The following is a 25,694-nucleotide window of genomic DNA, read 5'->3' on the forward strand; positions in this document are numbered from 1 at the left end:
TCTTAATGTGAGACCACATTCAATATGCTTAGCCCGCTCTTTCAAACTCCAGCGTGCGCTGTAGGAGCGCTGTTTGCACGGCCCCGGCATCCTCGCCTGCCCTGTCCCCGGGGCGCCCACGCCGCGAATGAAGGCGCCACGTCCTTGCGCACCCAAGCCGGTTTATTTGGTCTTCCGCACACACTCAGGCCTGCATCACTGGCCGCGATTTCTCCGCTTGCAGCTTCACTCCGGAGCCCGCGAAGCCGGTACCGCCCTGGGGCAGGTAGAGAGAAGGGCGAGGTGGAGGCCGGCCCGAGGGTGACCAGTGGGGCTCCAGGTGGTAGTGAGGATTCCTAAGCGGGTCAAGGTGAATAGGGTTGCTGACTAAGGAGTAGGAGTTGGGGAGGGGGCGAGGCGACCGCAGTGGGCATGGATGGACAGGGCGCAGGGCGCAGAGAAGAGGGTAGAGAGTGGCAGGGGAGGGGCCTTGGGAGGGGGCGCGTGAAGGAGAGGGGTGGATCCTTGGAGGGCTGGAGGCAGGGGAGGGGCGGGGCCTTAAGAAAAGGGCAGGGGCGGGGCCTTAAGAAAAGGAAGGAGGCGGGGCCTAGGAGAGCAGGAGGAAAGGGCGGGGCATTGCAGGAGAAAGCGGGAGGGGGGGCCTTACAGAGCAGAGAAGAAGGCGGAGCCTTGGAGAGTTGGGGGAAGGGGAGGGGACGAGGCCTTGGAGGGGGTGAAGGGGAGGGGCAAGGCCTTGGAGTGCTGGGGGAAGGGGAGGGCTGGGACTCTTACCCGCTGCAGCACGATGATGTCGCGGTCTGTGAGTTTGTCTCCAGTCACAGGGTCCACCATGTCCTTCCGAATCAGCTTTTCCACGCATTCGAGGGTGACCACAGCCCCACTACGGTGAGGCCGAAGGCGGGACACTCTGATCAGAGGCCTTCCTGGGGACCTACTGGTCCCAAAGCCGGCCCGCCCCGCAGGTTCTCGGGTGGTCCCTTCCCTCCCCTCCCAGGTGACTCACGAGGGCCGCAGCACAGCGCAGGGGGTGGCGTTGCTCAGGCTGTCGCGGGTCACGGCGCACACGTAGCGCTCGCTGCGCGTGATGAGCCCCACGCGGTCCACGGAGCTGTCTAGCGGTGTGAAGTGCACGGGCGTCAGGTCCGACATGCGCAGGGGCTTCCCCGACATGGGGCAGGTCACCGTGCGGGACTGCAAGGGGCAGAGAGAGGCGGGCTCAGTAGGCAGGGCTGGCGCAGGTGGAGAGCGCGTGGTCCCTGTGCGTGAGGAGGACGGTGGGGAACCCTGGCGCCCTGGCACAGTGCGTGCCGGGGCGCTGTGGGGGCTCACCGGCTTCTCCAGCTTGGTGGCCTTGGCTTCGGGCGTCAGCGACGGGATCCAGAAACTGGGCAGCACTTTGTCCTTGTCCTTACTTGGAGGACCCACACTGGGCCCAGGTTGGGCATCATCTGTGGGGGAAGGAAGGGGCTCAGATGCCGCCCCCCGGGCCCGCCCAGCCTGCGGCGCCCCGCCCCCAACCCACAACAAGCCCAACCTAAGTCACCTGGGCTGGTGCCTGAGAGGGCCTTGGCTGTGAAAGGGTTGAGGGGCCGGCTCACGATGGCCGACTCCTTCTCCAGGAAGCCCCGCACATGATCCTGCGAGGCCGCCCGCTGAAGCTCCTTCTGCTCCTCGCGCCGGGTGCCCCGCTGCTTCTCGTAGGCCTGCGTCGGGGAAAGTGGGCTGAGCATCTGCCCGTGGGGCTGAGGGTATCTTCCTCCCATTTCACAGGTAGGTAAACTGAGGCCCACAAAGGGGACCCTCTGATGGAGGCACTATCTGGCAGAGGGTGGTAACTGCCTGGGCGGGTGTGAACCTTACTGCGTTGTATAGCCAGAGCGCCAGGGCTCAAAGCCCATCTCTGTCACTCTGTGGCCTAAGTGAGCACTATGACCTCTCCTGGCCTCAGTTTCTTCATCTGTAAAACAAGCTAACAATGGTTACTCACCTCAGCGGCTCACTGAAGGGTTACATAAGGTGAGTGTTTAAAGCACGGAGAGCCTCACCTGGCACTCAGCTAAGCGTTTAATTAATGTCACCTGCTGGCCAATTAGGTTTTCTATACAGTGCATGCCCCAGACCGTGTTTGGGACGGGGGATGTAGACTCCAGATCTGAGGGAATGCTGAGGAGACCATGTCTACGGACGGGCAGTGAGTGAGGACGGGAGGAGTGAAGCCACGTCCTGAGCTCAGCCCTGCCTGGTGCACAGCAGGTGCCTGGGCGGTGCAGCAGTTTGAGACCACCCTGGACCACCCAGCTGAGTGAGGAGGTAACAGTGACGGTGATGGATGCTCAAGAGGGCCTCCGACAGGACCACCAGGCTGTGTGGAGGACATGGGCACAGGGGGAGCCACTTGCTTGGGACAAAAAGCCCAATAAGCACATGACCTGTAGTGTTTCCTGAGCGCCAGCAACCAGGCAGGGGAAGAGGGGGACAGACCCACTGTGCCTCAAACAGGGCCCCTCCTACCCATCAAATGGCTTTGTCCGTGGAAGGCCAGGCCGGGTTCCTGGTAACATGCCTTGAGAATGCTCATCTGTGTGCACCTCCCAGGTGCCCTCCTGTGTCCTCTGATTTGGCCCTGTTAGCCCATTTTACAGACGATCAAACTGAGGCCCAGAAAAAATGAGGTGATGCCGATTCATTTAGCACATCTTTTTTTTTTTTTTTTTGAAACGGAATCTCGCTCCGTTACCCAGGCTGAAGTGCAGTGGTGCCATCTCAGCTCACTGAAACCTCTACCTCATGGGTTCAAGCGATTCTCCTGCCTCAGCTTCCTGAGTAGCTGGGATTACAGGCGCCCGCTATGCCCAGCTATTTTTTTTTTTTTTTTTTTTTTTTTTAGTAGAGACAGGGTTTCACCAGGTTGGCCAGGCTGGCCTCTAACTCCTGACCTCAAGTGATCCGCCTGCCTCAGCCTCCCAAAGTGCTGGGATTACAGGTGTGAGCCACCACCCCCGGCCCATTTAGCACATCTTTACTAAGGACCTAAGCCACAGGGTGGGAAAACTCGAAGTCCAGAAGGGAAAGCGGGCACGTGTCAGACAGCCACATGTAGAGTTACAACTATGCCAAGTGCTAAGAGAAGAGGTGACTGGGGCAGATCCAGGGGACTGGCAGGAGCTCAGAGGAGGCAGCACCTGGGCTGAAATTGGTGAGGAGGATTTGGCCGGAAGCAGGAGGGGAACAGTGTTACCAGGCAGAGGGAACTGAGATTGGAGGGCTCCGAGTGGCTCTGCCTGTGAGCTCAGACTCAAAAGCTCCTGCCTCCCTGTGCCTCCTTCTCCCCATCCCCATCACCTTCATTTGCCGGGCGATCTCCTTCTTCTGGTGCAGAATGTACTCCAGGATGGCCTCACGCTCATACAGGTAGCCATCTGGGCTGCAAAGACAGGGTGCAACGAGAAAGAAAGTGATCCTCCCGCCTCAGCCTCCCGAAGTGCTGGGATTACAGGCAGGAGCCATCATGATCAGCCCCAAGTTCAATTATTTGCTAGAATTCACAGAACTCAGCAAAGCTGTTATACTCACGGTGATAGTTCACTGCAGTGAAAGGATGCAGATTAAAATCAGCAAAGGAAAAAGGCACATGGGGCAGAATCTAGTAGAGAACAGATTTGAGCTTCCAGCTGTTCCTCTCCCAATAGAGCTGCAGGGAAAGTGCTTAATTCTCTCAGCAACAATATGTGCCACATATTGTTGCAGCCAGGAGTTCGAGACCAGCCTGGGCAACAAAGTGACATCCCCTCTCTACAAAAAACAAAAAAGCCAGGTGTGGTAGTGCACACCTGTGGTTCCAGCTACTCGCTGGGGCTGAGGCAGGAGGATCACCTGAGCCTGGGAGATCAGTGAGCCAAGATCTCCCCATTACACTCCAGCCTGGAAAACAAAGTGAAGACTCTGTCTCAAAAAAAAAAAAAAAAAAAAAAAAAGAACCTGAAGGTGGCCTTGGGGGCCCTGATCATTAATTACTGTCCTCTACAAAATATACCACTAATTGAGCATGTATTTAGTGCCTGGGCTCAGCACCTGTTAAGCCTTTGCCCTACCATCAGAGGTAGGTCATGGGAAGTGTCCGAAGGTGAGCTGCCCTGATGGCCTCGGCAATGCGCCGAGAGCCCTACACCCCATTAGAAGTATGTTCCTTTCCATCTGTTCCACACTACGAAACAGACGCTAGGATCATGCCCACATCCCAGGTGAGAACACAGGCTCTGAGGATAAACTGCTCATCCAGGGTTCCCTGGCTGTGCAGGTGGCCAGACCCACACACACAGCCTCCTCCTGGCGGTTCCCTTGCCCTCCCCGCCCAGACCTACCCATCCCTGTTCCCAGCTCACGTGACAACAGGATCGTGGCAAGGCTGCAGGGAGAGACAACAGCAGTCGAAGTCCTTCACGGCATCCCGGCTCAGTCGAATGTTCTGGGTCCCATAGCCCGAGGCCGCTGGGGACAGAGATGGGCAGAGTGATGGAGGGGCGGAGCAACAGGAGACCTGTCCATCTCCAAAGCCCCAGAGAGAGGCACAGAGACAACGTGGTGGTGGGGGTAGGGGACTCAGAGAGAAACAGACAGTCGGGAGCGGCTGTCTGTGTGCTGGGGCCACAGGCTGAACCCACAGGGAGGTGTCAACCCTGGAGGGTGAGAGGCAGACAGGCCTAGTCACTGAGTGGCAGCTCGGTGGAGGGGCTGACAGCTGACTCCCCTCCACCCTTCTGGCTGTGACCAAGCTCAAGTGCCTGTCCCTCTTTGGGCCTCAGTTTCTTCCTCTGGAACATGGGGTAACAAGAGCGCCCTCCCTGACACTGTTGGGAAGAGTTCATGCGCAGAAGGCAGGGAACACAGTGCCAGGCCACATGGGGGCGTGGGATCACCCGGCTGTTGTTTACATGGTCATGGCCATCAGTGTATGTCGGGGGCGGGAGAGAGACAGGGACACAGAGGAAGCAAAACCTCGGGCACGAGGGGAGATGGTGACTCCAAGACACAGCCATGTCCCACCCCGCCCCGCCCCAGCCCTGCACCTGTGTCCTTCTTCTTCTCGTGGTAGGTGTAGACGGCCCCCGCGGTGCAGTTCTTGCCATGCCGCGTCATCCTAGGGAGGAAGGGACAGTGGCAGGACTGTGGTGACTGGAGGCAGGCAGCACAGGGAAGACCTCTACAGCCCTCAGAGCTGATCTGCTCCCTCGATGGGAAAGTGGAGGCGGAGAAGGGGGGTGAGGTGGAAGAGAGGGAGGGCACGTGGTCGCCAGGCCTCCTCCAGGAAGTCCCCCTTCCAGACTCACCTAGACTCATTTATATACGAAAATAGCACCTTTAACAACAAAACTCTTTGTTTGGAGGTAAGAGGGCGGGAGACCAGGGTTCAAATTCTAGCCACTACTTCAGATTAGCTGGGGTGGTGGCTGTGCCATTTAATGGAGGGGGGAAAAAAAAGACACCAAGGGGGCCACTATTGTTGATGAATCCACTCCACCTTCCCTTCCCCTCTCACGTCTGTAGGCTCTGACTGAGGCCAAGGCGTGGACCAGCCCAGTGATTGGCTCAAGGCTTGGCACTTACCCAAGGCTTGACCCAATCGCTGCCTGCCAGTCCACTAGTGACTGGATCTAGCAGCTGTGATTATATCTCAGATCGACCGATCAGAGGGCAGGTCAGAGTAGGGCTCTGTTCCTAGGGGAAGAGCTACCTCCACTCCCACTGCAGGTAAAGGAGGAAGAGAATACCCCAGAACCCTGGAGCTCAATTCAAAAGCAAAACTTTTTTATTCTGTAAGTTTTCAAACACATACAAAACTAGAATAGTATAAGGAACCCCCATGTACCCATGTCCTGGGGTCCAGCAGCTGTCAACATTTTGCCACCTTACTTTGATACCTTTGATCATTCCCCATACTTGAGGGCAACCCCCACCCTTTTAAATGACTTTATTGAGACATAATTCACATACCATAAAATTAACCCTTTTAAAGTGGTTTCAGACGAGGTGTAGTGGCTCACGCCTGTAATCCCAGCACTTTGGGAGGCTGAGTCAGGTGGATCACTTGAGTTCAGGAGTTCGAGACCAGCCTGGCCAACATGGTGAAACCCCATCTCTACTAAAAATACAAAAATTAGCTAGGCATGGTGGCGCACGCCAGTAACCCAGCTACTTGGGAGGCTGAGGCACTGAGAATCACCTGAGCCCAGGAGGCAGAGGTTGCAGTGAGCCGACATCGTGCCACTGCACTCCAACCTAGACACAGCGAGGCTCTGTCTCAATTTAAAAAAAAAAAAAAAAGACATTGCCTAAGCCAAGATAATGCACATTTATTCCTATGTTTTTTTCTAGGGGTTTGATCATTTTAACTTTTAATTTTTGAGTTAATTTTTGTGTATGGTGTGAGGAAGGGAGCCCCCTACTTTTTTGGAGTTCATTTGTAAAAGGAGAAACCCTGAACCCACAGAGGCTGGGCAGCTTTCATCAAGACTGCTTGGCCAGTAAACAGCCTGCATGCCTTTTTGTTTGTTTGTTTGTTTTTTGAGACAGAGTTTCACTCTTGTTGCCCAGACTGGAGTGCAATGGCATGATCCTGGCTCACTGAAAACTCTGCCTCCCAAGTTAAAGCAATTCTCCTGCCTCAGCCTCCCAAACAGCAGGGATTACAGGTGCCTGCCACCATGCCTGGCTAATTTTTTTTGTATTTTTAGTAAAGACAGGGTTTCACCGTGTTGGCCAGGCTAGTCTTGAGCTCCTGACCTCAGGTGATCCACCCGCCTCGGCCTCCCAAAGTGCTGGGATTACAGGCATGAGCCACTGTGCCTGGCCCCTGCATGCTTTTTTATCCCTTAAAAGGATTTAGAGCCAGGCTCGGGGCTTACGTCTGTAATCCCAAAACTTTGAGAGGCTGAAGCAAGAGGACTGCTTGAGCCCAGGAGATGGAGATGAGTCTAGGCAACACAGCAAGATCCATCTCTATTAAATTTAAAAAGAAAGAAGTTGATGGCCAGGTGCAGTGGCTGACGCCTGTAATCCCAGCACTTTGGGAAGCCGAGGCGGGGGCGGATCACGAGATCAAGAGATTGAGACCATCCTGGCCAACATGGTGAAACTCCATCTCTACTAAAAATACAAAAATTAGCTGGTCGTGATGGCACACGCCTGTAGTCCCAGCTACTCGGGAGGCTGAAGCAGGAGAATCACTTGAACCCGGGAGGTGCAGGTTGCAGGGAGCGGAGATTGCACCACTGCACTCCAGCCTGGTGACAGACAGAGACTCTGTCAAAAGAAAAGAAAGAGAGAAGAGAAGACAGAAGATCTAGTAACATTATATACTAGTCTCACTCATCTCTAAGTTGCCACCTAAAAATTCTCCCGAGCTTAAACAGTTGCAAAGGATACAATTTCCAGCAATGTAAATGTGTAGCTGATGGAATCTAAATACTGTAATGATTTGAGACCGTTTGAAAAATGCAAGAAAAAGCTCTGTTTCAACAGCAGAAAATTGTACATGTCCTGTTTTTCTCTTTGAACTTGTATTTCCGTTCCACTTCCCTCTCTGCCACCCATTTTTAATCTAACATCTTTTTTTTTTTTTTTTTTTTTTTTGAGACAGGGACTCACTCTGTTGTCCAGGCTGGAGTGCAGTGGTACAATCACAGTTCACTGCAGCCTTGACCTCCTGGGCTCAAGTGATTCTCTTGCCTCAGCCTCCCGAGTAGCTGGGACTACAGGCATGTGCCACCACGCCCAGCTAATTTTTGTATTTTTAGTAGAGATGGGGTTTTGCCGTGTTGCCCAGGTTGGCCTCGAACTCCTGGACTCAAGTGAAGTCCTGGCCTCCCAAAGTGTTGGGATTACAGGTGTAAGCCACCACACCTGGCACATCATAACTTTTGTGCTTGAAAATTCTTTTTTTTTTTTTTTGAGACGGAGTTTTGCTCTTGTTGCCCAAGCTGGAGTGCAATGGCACGATCTCAGCTCACTACAACCTCCGCCGCTTGGTTTCAAGCAATTCTCCTGCCTCAGCATTCTAAGTAGCTGGGATTACAGGTGCACGCCACCATAGTCGGCTAATTTTTTGTATTTTTAGTAGAAACGGGGTTTTACCATATTGGCCAGGCTGGCCTTGAACTCCTGACCTCAGGTGATCCACCCACCTCAGCCTCCCAAAGTGCTGGGATTACAGATGTGGGCCACCGCGCCCGGCCTGAAAATACTTGCTTTAGTGATCACCCTGTTATATATCTCTGCAAGAAATAAAAAATATGGATAGGAAATCCTTTTAAACATTTCCCATCGTTCCTAGGCTATAAGAGTCCAATATTCTTCTAGATCAGCGGTTCTCAAAGTGTGGGTCCTAGGACCCTGTTGTCCCCCAACACATTTCTAGATAGTCTGCAAGGTCAAAACTGTTATCTTAATGATACTAAGACATTATTTGCCTTTCTGATTCTCATTCTGCCACAAGTACACCAGAGGCTCCATGAGGTTTGATACTGTAACACTAAATTAGTAGTAATTTGTTACAACAATGATAGGAAACTAATATAGTCACCAGGGAAATGTACATTAAAACTTCACTGAGGGCGGAGCGCAGTGGCTCATGCCTGTAATCCCAGCACTTTGGAGGCTGAGGCGGGCAGATCACTTGAGGTCAGGAGTTCAAGTCCAGCCTGGCCAACATGGCAAAACCCCATCTCTACTAAAAATACAAAAAGTTAGCTGGGCGTGGTGGTGTGCGCCTGTAATCCCAGCTACTGGGGAGGCTGAGGCATGAGAATCGCTTGAACCTGGGAGGCGGAGGTTGCAGTGAGCTGAGATCACGCCACTGCACTCTAGCCTGGGGGACAGAGCGAGACTCCATCTCAAAAAAAACAAAACTTCATTGAGATACCTCCCCACATGCACCACAAGGGTTGCAGTTAGACAGAGGGGTGCAGGCGAGGACATGGAGCTACTAGAACCCTCGTGCACTGCTCGGGGGAGTGCAGACCAGCACAACCACTTTGGAAAGCAACCGTCAGTATCTACTGAAGCCAGGCATATGCCAATCCTATGAGCCAGCAATTCCTCTCCCACGTATACACCTAACAGAAGGGTACACCTGTTTATAAGACACATACACTGCCCGACTCACAATGGCTCATAAACTGGAAACTACCCCATGCCTGTCAGCACAGAGTAGATAAAGAAACTGGGCCATAGTCACATAATGGAAACACCCAGCAATGAGACACAACGGCCTACTGTCATACCCACAGTATAGCTGAATCTCACAGAAGCCATGCAGGCGAGACACCAGACACGCAAAAGAAAACTTACTGTATGATCCCATTCATGTGACGTTCAAAAACTCACAAAGTAATTACTACATTAGAAGTTATGTGAGCCGGGCGCGGTGGCTCACGCTTGTAATCCCAGCACTTTGGGAGGCTGAGGCGGGCGGATCACGAGGTCAGGAGATCGAGACCACGGTGAAACCCTGTCTCTACTAAAAATACAAAAAATTAGCCGGGCGTGGTGGCGGGCGCCTGTAGTCCCAGCTACTCGGAGAGGCTGAGGCAGGAGAATGGCGTGAACCCGGGAGGCGGAGCTTGCAGTGAGCCGAGATTGTGCCACTGCACTCCAGCCTGGGTGAGAGAGCGAGACTCCGTCTCAAAAAAAAAAAAAAAAAAAAAAAAAGAAGTTATGTGTGGGTGGGGTGGCTCACACCTGTAATATGAGCACTTGGGGAGGCCAAGGAAGGAGGATCGTTTGAGCCCAGGAGTTTGAAACCAGCCTGAGCAACACAGCAAAACCTTGTCACTACAAAACAGAAAAATTAGCTGGGCATGGTGGTGCATGCCTGTAGTCGCAGCTACTTGGGAGTCTGAGATGGATCACCTGAGCCCAGAGAGGTCAAGGCTGCAGTGAGCCATGATTGGACCATTGCACTCCAGCCTGGGAGTCAGAGTGAGACCCTGTCTCAAAAAAAAAAAAAAGGTGTCTTTGGGAGGCAGAAGGTGGGGGTGACTAGGAGGGGCCCAGGTAGCCTCTGGGAGGCTGGGAATGTTGTTTCTTGATCTGGGTGCTGGTTACATGGGTGTGTTTGCCCTGAAACTCGCTGGGTTAGACAGTTATGCTTTCTGTACTTCTCTGTACATGTTATAAAAAGAAATTGGCTGGGTGCCACGGTGCACGCCTGTAATCTCAGCATGGGAGGCTGAAGCTGGAAGATCACTTGAGCTCAGGAGTTTGAGACTAGTCTGGGCAACATATTGAGACCCCATCTCTACAAAAAATATATACATATAAAAATTAGCTGGGTGTGGTGGCGCACGCCTGTAATCCCAGCCACTCAGGAGGCTGAGGCAGGAGGACTGCTTGAGCCTGGGAGGTCAAGGCTGCAGTGAGCCAAGATGGAGCCACTGCTCTCCAGCCTGGGCAATAGAGTGAGAAACTGTCTCAAAAAAAAAAAAAAAAAAAAAGAAATTAATGGCGGGGGAACCCCCACTCCATCTTGGACATCATTCCCCATCAGCCCACCAGGCACGTCGTTGGTCTCTATGTGGCTACAGATTCATCCCTGAATGAATGCAACTCTTGGATTTGACACTTGTGGACAGACATCCGTGTTCACTATGACAAAGCAGTTTGGTACCCAATGTCTAGCATGTGTCCAAGCCAAGGATGTTTTTCAGATAAATTCTTTTTTTCTTTCTTTCTTTTCTTTTTTTTTTTTTTGAGACGGAGTCTCGCTCTGTTGTCCAGGCTGGAATGCAGTGGCGCGATCTCTGCTCAATGCAACCTCTGCCACCCAGGTTCATTCTCTTGCCTCAGCCTCCCGAATAGCTGGGACTACAGGCGCCCGCCACCACGACTGGCTAATTTTTTGTATTTTTTAGTGAAGACGGGGTTTCACCGTGTTAGCCAGGATGGTCTTAATCTCCTGACCTCGTGATCCGCCGGCCTCGGCTTCCCAAAGTGCTGGGATTACAGGCGTGAGCCACTGTGCCCGGCCTTTTCTTTAAGACAGGGTCTCACTCTGTCATCTAGGCTGAAGGCAGTGGTACAATCATAGCTCACTGCAGCCTCAAACTCCTGGGCTCAAGTGATCCTCCCACCATAGCCTCCCAAGTAGCTGGGAATACAGGCATGCACCACCATGCCCAGCTAATTTTTTATCCAGACGGGGTCTTGCTATGTTGTCCAGGTTGGTCTTGAACTCCTGGACTCAAGTGGTCCTCCTGCTTTGGCTTCCCAAAGTGCTAGGATGAAGGGTATGAGCCACTGCACCCAACCCTGCTTTTAAGATAAATTTTAAAAGTGGAATAACTGGTTCAAAGGGTGTGTGCATTTAAAATGTGGTTAGAGGCTGGGCTGAGTGCAGTGGTGTTTACAACTAATTGATCACAACCAGTTACAGATTTCTTTGTTCCTTCTCCACTTCCACTCCTTCACTTGACCAGCCTTAAAAAAATAAATACATATATATGTATATATATATATATATATATATATATGTATATATATATATATATATTTTTTTTTTTTTTTTTTTTTTTTTTTTTTTTTTGAGACAGAGTCTCGCTGTTGCCCAGGCTGGAGTGCAGCGGCATGATCTTGGCTCACTGAAACCTCTGCCTTCCAGGTTCAAGCAAATTCTCCTGCCTCAGCCTCCTGAGTAGCTGGGATTACAGGCTCGCACCACCGTGCCCAGCTAATTTTTGTATTTTTAGTAGAGACGGGGTTTCACCATGTTGGCCAGGCTGATCTTGAACTCCTGACCTCAGGTGGTCCGCCTGCCCTCAGGTGGTCTGCCTGCCTCGGCCTCCCAAATCCTGGGATTACAGGTATGAGCCACCGCGCCCAGCCAAAAAAAATTTTTTTTTTTTTAGACGGAGTCTCACTCTGTTGCCCAGGCCGGAGTGCAGTGGCACAATCTCTGCTCACTGCAAGCTCTGCCTCCTGGATTCAAGTGATTCTCCTGCCTCAGCCTCCCGAGTAGCTGGGACTACTGGCACCCGCCACCACGCCCGGCTAATTTTTTGTATTTTTAGTGGAGATGGGGTTTCACCATGTTAGCCAGGATGGTCTCGATCTCCTGACCTCGAGATCCACCCGCCTCAGCCTCCCAAAGTGCTGGGATTACAGGCGTGAGCCACCGCGCCCGGCCCGAAAAACTTTTTTGTTAGAATGTGTTAGTTGCTCTCCATACAGACTGCACAGGTCTATATACCTCCAACAACATGAGAGAGCCACTCCTCACAACTTTGCCCCAGGGCTTCCTGGGACTGGCTCTGAGCTGTGCCTGGGTCAGCAAGGAACCTCCTGCACCGTGCTGTGGAAAATGTGGCATCAGTGAGAGACTGGGAGAAGATGTTTGTAATGCCTACAATCAACAAGGGACTAATACCATTTTTATTTTTATTTTATTTATTTTGAGACAGAATCTTGCTCTGTCGCCCAGGTTGGAGTGTAGTAGCATGATCTTTGCTCACTGCAACCTCTCTGCCTCCTGTGTTCAAGCAATTCTCCTGCCTCAGCCTCCCCAGTAGCTGGGATTATAGGTGCCTGCCACCAGGCCCAGCTAATTTTTTTGCATTTTTTTTCTTAGTAGAGACGGGGTTTCACCATGTTGGCCAGGCTGGTCTCGAACTCCTGACCTCAGGTAATCCGGCCGACTTGGCTTCCCAAAGTGCTGGGATTACAGGCATGAGCCACCACACCTGGCCAACAAGGGACTAATATCTAGAATAGTCAGTTCTACTATAATGCATGCATTCATAGAAATCACAGCAATATGCAAAATCCTGCAGTAAAAACCACAAGGCTTACAGAGAAAACAGGATTGTGTCACAATCCTCGTAAACTTTGTCAGTGATGCTTAAAGAAAAATACAAGAACAGAATACAAAAGGAGAGAACAGTTTCACACAGGCTAGGTGGTTAAGACATACCAACATACTCCAAAAAATATGGCACTTGACCTTGACAAAGACTTGACGTTTGTTGTGGCAATGGGTGTGGGGTGGAGGGAGCACCTTGTGGGGTTATTTGAGATCTGATGGAAAGTCCTAGTACCAGATGTGGATGGGTGTGGCTCCCAACACCCGGGGAACTGCGGTGGTGGTATTTGTTTGAAGTGCCGTGTATGTGTGCTTTGTGTATTCCTACACACACACTCATAGCAGAGTGCAGTTTCCTGGATTCACCTTGGATGCACGTAAGCAAATGTGAAATTGGTGTTATGCTTAAATTGTTCCCTGATATATCAACTGCATTGGAATAAATTCACATTTTCAAAATAAGCATTATAGCAGAACTGATGGTATATGAAACTCCAGCAAATTAAGAAGAAAATAGCAGCCACTCCAATAGAAAGATGAGTAAAAAAGGCTGGGTGCCGTGGCTCATGCCTGTAATCCCAACACTTTGGGAAGCCAAGACGGGAAGACTGCTTAAGGCCAGGAGTTCAAGACCAGCCTGGGCAATATAGCTGGACCCCATCTAAAAAAAAAATTTTTTTTTTTTTTTTTTTGAGACAGAGTCTCGCTTTGTCACCACGCTGGAGTGCAGTGGAGCAATCTCGGCTCACTGCAACCTCCACCTCCCAGGTTCAAGCGATTCTCCTGCCTCAGCCTCCTGAGTAGCTGGGACTACAGGCATGCGCCACCACGCCCGGCTAATTTTTGTATTTTTAGCAGAGATGGGCTTTCACCATGTTGGTCACGATGGTCTCCAACTCCTGAGCTTGTGATCTGCCCACCTTGGCCTCCCAAAGTGCTGGGATTACAGGTGTGAGCCCACTGCACCCGGCCTGGAAGGATCTTTAAATCATAATGCTTGGTGAGAAAAGAGTAAAACAAGAGCTCAATACCATGTAGGCACAGGTAATCTACAGGTGCATACAATGATACTTTTTTTTTTTTGAGACGTTATCTCGCTCTGTCTTCCAGGCTGGAGTGCAGTGGCACAATCTCGGCTCACTGCAAGTCCACCTCCTGGGTTCAGGCCATTCTCCTGCCTCAGCCTCCTGAGTAGCTGGGACTACAGGCGCCTGCCACCACACCCAGCTAATTTTTTTGTATTTTTTTTTAGTAGAGACGGGGTTTCACCACGTTAGCTAGGATGGTCTCGATCTCCTGACCTCACGATCCGCCCGCTTTGGCCTCCCAAAGTGCTGGGATTACAGGCGTGAGCCACCGCGCACGGCCTACAATGATACATTTTAAAGAACACTTGGCTGGGCACGGTGGCTTATGCCTCTAATCCCAGCACTTTAGGAGGCCGAGGTGGGCGGATCACTTGAGGTCAGGAGTTTGAGACCAGCCTGGCCAACATGGTGAAACCCCGTCTCTACTAAAAATACAAAAATCAGCCAGGCGTGGTGGCAGGCACCTGTAATCTCAGCTACTCGGGAGGCTGAGGCAAGAGAATTGCTTGAACCCAAGAGGTGGAGGTTGCAGTGAGCCAAGATCACGCCATTGCACTCCAGCCTGGGGGACAAGAGTGAGACTCCGTCTCAAACAACAACAACAACAAACAACAAAAAAGAACACTTGCAGGCGGGGTGAGGTGGCTCGTGCCTGAGGCGAGCAGATCACCTGAGGTCAGGAGTTCGAGACCAGCCTGGCCAACATGGTAAGACCCTGTCTATACCAAAAATACAAAAATTAGCTGGTCGTGGTGGGCGCCTGCAATCCCAGCTACTTGGGAGGCTGAGGCACAAGAATCGCTTGAACCCAGGAGGTGGAGGTTGCAGTAAGCCAAGACTGTGCCAATGCACTCCAGCCTGGGTGATAGAGACTTGTCTCAAAAAATAAAGAAAGAATAAAATATAAAGAACGCTTGCAGACAAAAGGCTCCACATGACACATATTAGTTGCATTCAGGAAAGATTGTCTCCTGCTCTCAAGTAGCCTGCAAGTAGGATCCAGAAGTTGGGGTGGGGAGCACAACCAAGGGTCCCAACGATGTAAAAAGCAACTTCATCTCTATCGCCCCCTTCTGGTTGCTTTGAAAAACTTGCCTTTCCCATTCAAAACTCGAAACACAAACCTCTGGGAGCTATGGAGCTCTCTCTCCCCCTACTGGCGTCTTCTCAGAAGCCACTCTTTGGGTTTTAGGTATATTTACACAGAATCAACGCAAAGACCTTTACAGCTGGATGCGATCTGACAAATGTATACACCCTTGTGACCATGACCCTATGGAGATACAGAACCTTCCTATCACCCTAAATACCTCCTCACTCCCCTTCCCGATCAATGTGCCCCTTGAGGCAGCCAGGGCTGCTTGCAGAAGGGGGACCTTGATCAAACACCCCAACTTGACCCAGGGTCCCCTCCACGCGCCAGGCTCCTCCTCCGACTTCCCCCTGACTCCCAAGCTTCTCAGTGAACGTCCAGCACCTGTTGCCTCCCCTCACTCACCTGCCACACGCTCCCCAACCCCCAAAACTGCCACTCATGAAGGTCACGGTGACCTTTTCGTGGACACATTCCCCACTCTATTCTTAGTTGTCAACTCCCTTGACCCTCTGCAGTATTTGGCTCTGGGCACCTCGGCTTTCCCAGAGGTGAGCTTGCTTGCTGTTTTGTGGCCAAGAACTGAGGTTTCTACATAGATGGGGATATTTTCCCTCCAAAAATAGGAGGAACAGCTATAGAGGGAGCATTTAAACTTTTTTTAATTTAATTTTTTTTTTTTGAGATGGAGTCTTGCTCTGTTGCCCAGGCTGGAGTGCAGTGGCGTGATCTCGGCTCACTGCAACCTCCACCTCCCGGGTTCAAGCAATTCTCCTACCTCAGCCTCCCAAGTAGCTGGGATAACAGGTGCCCACGCCCAGCTAATTTTTTTTTTTTTTTTGTATTTTTTAGTAGAGACAGGGTTTCACCATGTTGGCCAGGCTAGTTCTGAATTCCTGATCTCAAGTGATCTGCCTATCTCAGCCTCCCAAAGTGCTAGGATTACGGGCGTGAGCCACCGTGCCCGGCAAACTCTTTGATTTTTAAAACTCAGTGATTTTTAAGATCCTGAGACCAGAAAGCGTGAGCGCCTCCAACCAAGGGTTGAAGAATAGCCACTTTCAGGATTTACAAACTCTGAAAGCTGAGCTCTCCTGCCCCACACTATATTGTCTCTTTGGTAGGTCCAACTTCAGACTACAAAGCAGACTGCTGCCATCTGCTGTCACCAGCATTTCAGACAGGAAACAGGCAAAGAGCAGGAGCGACCAATGTCAGCATAATCCCCACCTCACAGGACAGGAAACAGGCTCACAGCATGTCCCAGCTGGGAAATGGCAGAGCTGGGACTCAGACTCAGGCAGCCAGGCTCTGGAGCCATTCCTTTTAACTAGGTGACAACTGTCAGTTTTCCCAGGAAAGTCACAATCTCAGAAAAAAGGCCAATCAGGTTGGCCACAGTGGCTTAAACCTGTAATCCCAGCACTCTGGGAGGCTGAGACGGGCAGATCACAAGGTCAAGACGTTGAGATCATCCAGGCCAACATGGTGAAACCCCATCTCTACTAAAAATACAAAAATTAGCTGGGTGTGGTGGTGCGTGCCTGTAGTCCCAGCTGCTCGGGAGGCTGAGGCAGGAGAATCGCTTGAACCCAGGAGGTGGAGGTTGCAGTGAGCCCAGATCGCACCACTGCACTTCAGCCTGGCGACAGAGCAAGACTCCGTCTCAAAAAAAAAAAAAAAAAAAAAAAAAAGCCCATCATTCCTTTATTTGTAGCCTTTGAAATCCAGAGTGTATTTTACTCTTTCAGCACATCTCAGTAATTTCAGTAATTCAGATGCTAAATTTTTTTTCTTTTTTGTTTTTTTGAGATGGAGTTTCGCTTTTATCACCTAGCATGGAGTGCAGTGGCCTGATCTCGGCTCACTGCAACCTCCACCTCCCAGATTCAAGCAATTCTCCTGCCTCAGCCTACCGAGTAGCTGGGTTTACAGGTGCCCGCCACCATACCTGGCTAATTTTTTGTATTTTTAGTAGAGATAGGGTTTCACCATGTTGGGCAGGCTGGTCTCGAACTCCTGACCTCAGGTGATACGCCCGCCTCAGCCTCCCAAAGTGCTAGGATTACAAGCATGAGTCACTGCACCCAGAACCCAGCCTTTTTTTTTTTTTTTTTGAGACAGAGTCTTGCTCCGTCGCCCAGTCTGGAGTGCAAAATAGTGCGATCTTGGCTCACTGCAACCTCCACTTCCAGGGCTCAAGCAATTCTCCTGCCTCAGCCTCCCAAGTAGCTGGAATTCCAGGCATCCGCCACCATGCCCAGCTCATTTTTGTATTTTTATTTTTGTATTTTTAGCACAGATGGGGTTTCATCATGTTGGCCCGGCCATCAGATGCTAAATTTTCATTGGAGATACGTTAAAATATATATATATGGCTGGGAGCCGTGGCTCACGCTTGTAATCCCAGCACTTTGGGAGCCCAAGGCAGGCGGATCACCTGAGGTCAGGAATTCAAGACCAGCCTAGCCAACGTGGCGAAACCCCGTCTCTACTAAAAATGCAAAAAATGGCTGGATGTGGTGGCAGGTGCCTGTAGTCCCAGCTACTCGGGAGGCTGAGACAGGAGAATCACTTGAACCTGGGAGGCAGAGGTTGCAGTGAGCCAAGATCGGGCCACTGCACTCCAGCCTGGCCAACAGAGCAAGACTCTGTCTAAAAAAAAAAAAAAAAGCTGCTCTGAACCAGACCCTGGCTCTAAGCATTTTACTGAATATCACAACACCTCAAATGGTTGCTATAAATGAAGAGAGGCACAGAGGCGGTGCCCTAGGTTATGCAGCTAGTGAGTCCTACAGCTGAGTTTGATCCAAGCACCTGTGGCTGTGACCATCCACTGTGCCAGCTGGCTGCAGGCAGCCTCAGGCACTGTGCTGAACTCTGGGAGTGGATCAGACAGCTAGCATGTGTCTTGTCCTCCCCTGAAATCCTGTCTCCTTTCTCCTCCAGCGCACTGCCAAGGTTTGCCTCCTCCAAGAAGCCTGCCTCTCCGGGATCAGTTAGGTTCTCCTTGCACTTGATCATGCCCTGAGCTACCTCCATTATAGCCCGTCCCTTGGTATTTTGGCTCCAGAGTAGGGGCCCCTGGTTGGTGGGGCCTGGGTTGAACTTCAATCTGGGTCCCAGCATTGCCTGGCACCTGGGAGGTCTCACAGATGTCATGATAGAATCAATGAACCACCTCCAATCCTAGGGCCAGGGGAGGTGGGTTAGCAATGAACTAACCATGCAGCCATGACATCATGCCATTAATACACTAATAATTCATTAGTAACACGTGAATCACAGAAGCACTGGAAGAACAGAAGCAATCATCACATCCTTCAATCCCTTAAGAATCAGACCTTGTGGGAAGCACTTTCCACATGTGAATACATTCGGTCCTCATGACAACCTCCCCACTTTCTGCCCATTTATTTTATTTTATTTATTTATTGATTTTGGAGATGGAGTCTCACTCTGTCACCAGGACTGGAGTTTTTTTTTTTTTTTTTTGGAGACGGAGTCTCACTCTGTCACCCGGACTGGAGTGCACTGGCACGATCTTGACTCAATGCAACCTCCACCTCCAAGGTTCAAGTGATTCTCCTGCCTCAGCCTCCCAAGTAGCTGGGATTACAGGCACACACCACCACGCCTAGATACTTTTTTTTGTATTTTTAGTAGAGACGGGGTTTCACCATGTTGGCCAGGCTGGTCTTGAACTCCTGAACTCAGGTGATCTACCCACCTTGGCCTCCCAAAGTGCTGGGATTACAGGCATGAGCTACCGTGCCTGGCCTTGCTCATTTAATAGGTAGGAAAATTGAGGCTTGGAGAAACTGGAAAGGAAAAGGAAACCTCTTCCTCAGTCTATTCCTTGACAAACCAGCCTCGGGGGGCTTTTCAGAATGGAAGTTTGATTAAGTCACTCTCTTCAACTGCTTCTTGGACATGACTCAAGACAAAAACCAAACTATTCAGGCTGTAAGTGTAAGAGAAATGGGAGAATAGGAAAACTGCCATTTTGCAACCTCTGGTGAAATAGTTGACTCAGGCAATGATTGTTGATGGATGGCATTAAAGGAGAGGCTGATGGGGCCTGGATAGTCACAGGATGCTAATTCTTGCTACTGGAAAATACAGAGTTGTAGCTTTACAATGTGGTTTTTGATGGCTGCCACCTGTCTCAGTCTGCTCCAGCTGCCATAAGAAAACACCACTCTGGGTGGCTTAAACAACAGACCTATTTTCTCCACTTCCTGAGGCTGGAAGTCTAAGTTCAGGCTACCAGCATTGTGGGGTTCTGGTGACACCCTCTTCCTGGTTTGCAGATGGCTATCTTCAGTGGCAGAGAGAGAGCTCTCTAGTGTCTCCTTCTGTTTTTTGGGGGGAGTCTCACTTTGTCACCTAGGTTGGAGTGCAGCAGCGGATCTCAGCCCACTGCAATCCCCACCTCCTAGGCTCAAGTGATTCTTCTGCCTCAGCCTCCTAAGTAGCTGGGTTTACAGGCATCCAACACAATGCCTGGCTAATTTTTTTTTTTTTTTTGAGACGGAGTTTTGCTCTGTCGCCCAGGCTGGAGTGCAGTGGCGCAATCTCGGCTCACTGCAAGCTCCGCCTCCCGGGTTCACGCCATTCTCCTGCCTCAGCCTCCTGAGTAGCTGGGACTACAGGCACCCGCCACCATGCCCAGCTAATTTTTTTGTATTTTTAGTAGACAGGGGTTTTTACCATGTTAGCCAGGATGGTCTCGATCTCCTGACTTCGTGATCCGCCCACCTCGGCCTCCCAAAGTGCTGAGATTACAGGCGTGAGCCACCGTGCCTGGCCTAATTTTTGTATCTTTAGTAGAGACGGGGTTTCACCATGTTGGCCAGACTGGTCTTGAATTCCTGACCTCAGGTGATCCACCCGCCTTGGCCTCCCACAGTGCTGGGATTATAGGCATGAGCCACCATGCGCAGCCTCCTCCTTTTATAAAGACACCAATCCATCAGATTAGGGCCCCACTCTTTCACCTTAATTATCTCCATAAAGGCCCTACCTCCAAATATAATCACCTTGGGGAGTTAGGGCTTCAATATACGAATATGGGGGGACATTCAGTCTATAATGCTGCCTGAAGCCTGAATGAATTTCGCTACCCCTGAAAGTGGGGCACCCAGGCAGTACGCAGCATGAAGTGACCAGCTCTGAAGTAATCACCTGACAGCTGAACGGAAATTTAATCAAGTCTTTACATTCAATTTCCTGATTCTAGGAAGTCAGAGGATATAGCAGGGAATAACCAAAAAGGGCCACAGAGTAACTGTTTTGAACTTTACAGGCCAAACAGCCCCTGTAAGTACTCCACTAGGCCCCTGTAGCATAAAAGCAGCCACAGACACACAAACCGGTATGGCTGCGTTCCAATAAAACTTTATTTTTGGACTCTGACAGGGAATCACATATAATTGTCATAGGTCACCAAATTCATTCTTTTGATTTTTTCCAGTTATGTAAAAATGTTAAAAACCAGGCCGGGCGCAGTGGCTCACGCCTATAATCCCAGCACTTTGGGAGGCCGAGGCGGGCGGATCACGAGGTCAGGAGATCGAGACCATCCTGACTAACACGGTGAAACCCTGTCTCTACTAATAACACAAAAACAAAATTAGCCGGGCGTGGTGGTGGGCGCCTGTAGTCCCGGCTACTCCGGAGGCTGAGGCAGGAGAATGGCACGAACCCGGGAGGTGGAGCTTGCAGTGAGCCAAGATCACACCACTGCACTCCAGCCTGAGCGACAGAGCGAGACTCCATCTAAAAAAAAAAAAAAAAAAAGTTAAAAACCATTCTTAGGCCGGGCGCAGTGGCTCACGCCTGTAATCCCAGCACTTTGGGAGGCCAAGGTGGGAGGATCACAAGGTCAGGAGATCGAGACCATACTGGCTAACATGGTGAAACCCTGTCTCTACTAAAAATACAAAAAATTAGCCGGGTGTGGTGGCGGCACCTGTAGTCCCAGCTATTTGGGAGGCTGAGGCAGGAGAATGGGGTGAATCCAGGAGGCAGAGCTTGCAGTGAGCCAAGATCGCACCACTGCACTCCAGCCTGGGCAACAGAGCAAGACTCCGTCTCAAAACAAACAAACAAACAAACAAACAAAAATTCTTAGTTTGCAGGCTGAACAAAAACAGGTAGCAGTTACAAAAGTCAGATATCTCTTGGCTGTTGTGGCTCGCACCTGGATAGAGCGCTTTGGGAGGCCAAGGCAGGAGGATCACTTGAACTCACAAGTTCAAGACCAGCCTGAGCAACATGGCAAAACCCTGTCTCTACCAAAAAAAAAGCAGCAGCAACAGGAGTTTTGAGACCAGACTTGAACTTGCTATGGGCAACATAGCAAGACTCCATCTCTACAAAACAAAATTTAAAAAATTAGCCGGGCATAGTGGCATGCGCCTGTGGTCCCAGCTACTTGGGAGGCTGAGGCAGGAGGATCACTTGATCCCAGGAGGTTGAGGCTGCAGTGAGTTAAGATGGTGCCACCGCACCCCTGCACTCCAGCCTCAGTGACAAGAGTGAGACCTTGTCTCTGGGAAAAAAAAAAAAAAAGCCAGGCAAGGTGGCTCACACTTGTAATCCCAGCACTTTGGGAGGCCGAGGTGGGTGGATCACCTGAGGTTGGGAATTTGAGACCAGCCTGACCAACATGGAGAAACCCCATCTCTACTAAAAATACAAAATTAGCTGGGTGTGGTGGCACATGCCTGTAATCCCAGCTACTGGGGAGGCTGAAACAGGACAATCACTTGAACCTGGGAGGCAGAGGTTGTGATGAGCCAAGATTGCACCATTGCACTCCAGCCTGGGCAACAAGAGTGAAACTCCATCTCAAAAAAAAAAAAAAAAATCAGGATATCTGATAAGGGAATTGCAGTGAGAATATATTAAAAACTTACAACTCAATAGTGAAAGGACACCTAACACAATTTGAAAATGGGTAAAGGATTGGAATAGACAGTTCTTCGAAGATCTATAAATGGCCAATAAGCACGTTAAAAGACACCAGTTCATACCCCCTAGAATGACTATAATCAAAAAGACAATAATAAGTGCTGGTGTGGATATGGAGAAGCTGCAACCCTTATACATTGGCAGTAGAAATGTAAAATGGTATAGCCATTCTGGAAAAGTCACAGTTTCTCAAAAGGTTAAATAGTCACCTTTTGACCTAGCAATTCCACTGCCAATAGAAATAAAAACATACTTCCACACAGGCCGGGCGTGGTGGCTCATGCCTGTAATCCCAGCACTTTGGGAGGCCAAAGCAGGCAGATCATGAGGTCAAGAGATCGAGATCATCCTGGCCAACATGGCGAAACCCCATTTCTACTAAAAATACAAAAATTAGATAAGCACTGTGGTGCATGCCTGTAGTCCCAGCTAGTCAGGAGGCTGAGGCAGGAGAGTCGCTCAAACCTGGGAGGCGGAGGTTGCAGTGAGCCGAGATCACACCACTGCACTCCAGCCTAGGCGACAGAGCAAGACTCTGTCTCAAAAAAAAAAAAAAAAAAAAAGAAAATAAGTATATCCTGGGTTGTGGCTCCAGTGGCGCAATCGGTTAGCGCGCAGTACTTATAAGAAAATAAGTAAGTATATCCTGGGTAAAGGAATATTATCCAGCCATAAAATGAATAAAGTAGCTGGCTGGGCGCCGATGGCTCACACCTGTAATCCCAGTACTTTGGGAGGCCAAGGCAGGAGGATCACTTGAGCCCAGGAGGTTGAGGCTGCAGTGAGCCATGATCGAACCACTGCACTCCAGCCTGGGTAACAGAGCAAGGCCCTGTCTCGGGAAAAAAAAGCAAAAAGAAGTATTGATACATGCCACAACATAGGTGAACCTTGAAAACATGCTAAGTGAAAGAAGGAAGGCAGTCACAATAATATTTTATGGTTTCATTTGTACAAAATACCCAGATTAGGCAAATCCATAGATATAGCAGAGTAGTGGCTGCCAAAGGCTGGGGTGGGAAGGATTGGGAGGAAATAAGGAATGACTGCTAATGAGTACCAGGGTTTCTTTTTGGGTGATGAAAATATTCTTAAAGTGATAGTGTTGATGGTTGCACAACTCTGTCAACGTACTAAACACCACTGAATTGTATACTTTCAATGGGTGAACTATATGTTAGGTAAATTATATCCCACTAATGCTTTTTTTCTTTTTTTTTGAGAGGGAGTTATGCTCTTTTGCCCAGGCTGGAGTGAAGTGGCATGATCTCGGCTCACTGCAACCTCTGTCCCTGGGGTTCAAGCAATTCTCCTGCCTCAGCCTCCTGAGTAGCTGGGATTATAGGTGCCGGCCACCACGCCCAGCCAATTTTTGTATTTTTAGTAGAGATGGGGTTTTACCATGTTGGCCAGGCTGGTCTCGAACTGCTGACCTCAGGTGATCCACCTGCCTTCACCTCCCAAAGTGCTAGGATTACAGGCATGAGCCACTGTGCCTGCCCAATGGGGATTTTTAAAACAGGTAGCTGGCAGGATTTGAGTTTGGTCTGTAGAATATAATTAGCTGATCCCTGGCATGAAGAAACAAGTAAAATGAGGCCGGGCTCAATGGCTCACACCTGTAATCTTAGCACAGCACTTTGGGAGGCCAAGGCAGGAGGATCGCTTAAGCCCAGGAGTTTGAGACCAGCCTGGGCAACATAGCGACACCTTGTCTCTATCTTTTTTTTTTTTTTTTTTTTTTGAGATGGAGTCTCACTCTGTCGCCCAGGCTGGAGTGCAGTGGTGTGATCTCGGCTCACTGCAAGCTCCGCCTCCCGGGTTCACGCCATTCTCCTGCCTCAGCCTCCCGAGTAGCTGGGACTACAGGCGCCTGCCATCATGCCTGGCTAAGGGGTTTCACTGTGTTAGCCAGGATGGTCTTGATCTCCTGACCTCGTGATCTGCCCGCCTTGGCCTCCCAAAGTGCTGGGATTACAGGCGTGAGCCACTGCATCTGGCCTATTTTTAAATACTTAAAAAAAAAGAAACAAAACAGAAGCAAGTAAAATGAGACCACAAAAAAGCAAATGGACAAATTCGGATGGGATGATCAACAGAACTAGAATCAGTTTCTTCAATGAATCGATTACACCAAGAAATAACCAAAGTGGAGTGGAAGGGGGAACAGTTCTAAATTAAGAGAGATGTAAAAGACAATAGTAATCACTTAACTATATCCTGATTCCAACAAACCCACAGTTACACTGGACTTGACTCTGCACCACGTAACGGATAGTATCTAGAATTACGGTTGTTCTTTTAAAGTGTGATAATGGTATTGTGGTCATGTTAGCAATGTTTCTGGTTTTTACACACGCACCCTGTTAGATAAAATTTATAGAAGGTCATTGGTTTGGATTGAGCTCCTGCACTAGGTTCAATAGACCAAACCAAAATGGAGTCACTCATGCTAAAGTTTCATGCTTCCAAGCCAAAACTACGTTGATATCTGATCTTCTGAGACATCAGGAGAGAGATAATAGCCAAATCCCCAAACAACTCAGTTGTAGCCCACCTGATAAAGGAAGTCCCCTCTACTTTAACCTTTAACTTAGAAATTTAATCAAGTTAATCAATTTAACCAACTAGCTTTTTGTTTTCCGTTTCTGATTTTCTCAGCCCTTTGTCTCTGAAAACAACCTCCCCCTCTGCTCAGCTCATCGGAACACTCATGCTATTTTCCGTAATTAGATGCTGTTTGATTGTAGATTCACAGATAAATGCCAATTAAGATCTTCTCACTAAATGTGTTGTAATTTTGTCTTTTGACAATCCTTAAGTGTCATGATGCCTACAAATTGTTTTAATCTCTTTAAGTTTAAAAAAATACAGCAAGTATGGCAAAAAAAATAATTGGTAGATTTGGGTGACAGGAATTCCTGTATTCTTCTCTCACTTTTATATAAGTTTGAACATTTTCATAAGAAAACATTAACATCAAACTGCCTCAAGGACCCTTCAAGCCCCAAGTTCACAGAATTAGCAGCACAATCAGAATGCGAATCCATGACTGCCTGAGCCCGAAGCTCCACACAAGAAAACGTGAATCCCTGCACCAACCCCGAGAGGGAAGGGGCTGTCAAAAAGGTGAAGAGAAGGCGGCGATGGATGACTGCACAATCTAGTATCGTCCGCCGTCCCACCACAGTCTGAGAAACTGAGGCCAGGAAAGGAATTCTCTTTCCTCAACTCCCACTCCTTAGACCCCCAGCAATCCCAGTCCACTCCTTCCCTTGGGATCACCAGCAAATAGCCATCATCTACAGCGGAACTGTAACTCTCAGGAGAACTGGCCGATGCTAGCTACCACTTGACTGAGTTTATAGTGAGAGAGAGAGAGAGAGAGAACTGCCCGATGGACGGTTGGCCACCTCCAGCAGAGTGTAGTTCAGCTTCAAACTTGGGGCGCCCGGACAGCTATATTAATAATGATTGACAGGGAATCGGGAATTCAAAATCTTGCTCCAGTCTCCCTCAAGACCCCAGGCCTCTAGCCCGCAGGAAAGCGATCCCAGCAACACTCTTCCTGCACCGCCTCGAACTCACCTCACGAACGACTCCCAGTCCCTGGGACGCTTCTTCAACTGTGCCCCGATACCGGAAAGGAGCACTATTTTCCCCCTCCGCTCTGCCCACTTCCGCC

At 50.0% G+C, this 25,694-nt stretch overlaps 1 protein-coding gene across 2 annotated transcripts; it reads right to left on the minus strand.

The window, feature by feature from the left end:
• Positions 1 to 144: 144 nt before the first annotated feature.
• Positions 145 to 25,686, minus strand: NOSIP (nitric oxide synthase interacting protein). 2 transcript variants are annotated; one of them, XM_003269777.4, is made up of 9 exons: positions 25,598 to 25,686; positions 5,067 to 5,137; positions 4,383 to 4,488; positions 3,343 to 3,424; positions 1,544 to 1,703; positions 1,330 to 1,448; positions 1,004 to 1,191; positions 772 to 880; positions 145 to 256 (listed from the first exon to the last, which is right to left on the minus strand). In XM_003269777.4, the coding sequence occupies exons 2-9, from the start codon at positions 5,134 to 5,136 to the stop codon at positions 185 to 187; spliced, it is 906 nt and encodes a 301-aa protein (XP_003269825.1). In that variant the 5' UTR covers position 5,137; positions 25,598 to 25,686; the 3' UTR covers positions 145 to 184. The 2 variants fall into 2 exon arrangements, with proteins under 2 accessions (XP_003269825.1, XP_030676916.1); XM_030821056.1 differs by having other exon boundaries at positions 1,004 to 1,448.
• Between the last annotated feature and the right edge of the window lie 8 nt (positions 25,687 to 25,694).

This window comes from Nomascus leucogenys, chromosome 10, assembly GCF_006542625.1.
Source record: "Nomascus leucogenys isolate Asia chromosome 10, Asia_NLE_v1, whole genome shotgun sequence".
Lineage (NCBI taxonomy): Eukaryota > Metazoa > Chordata > Mammalia > Primates > Hylobatidae > Nomascus > Nomascus leucogenys.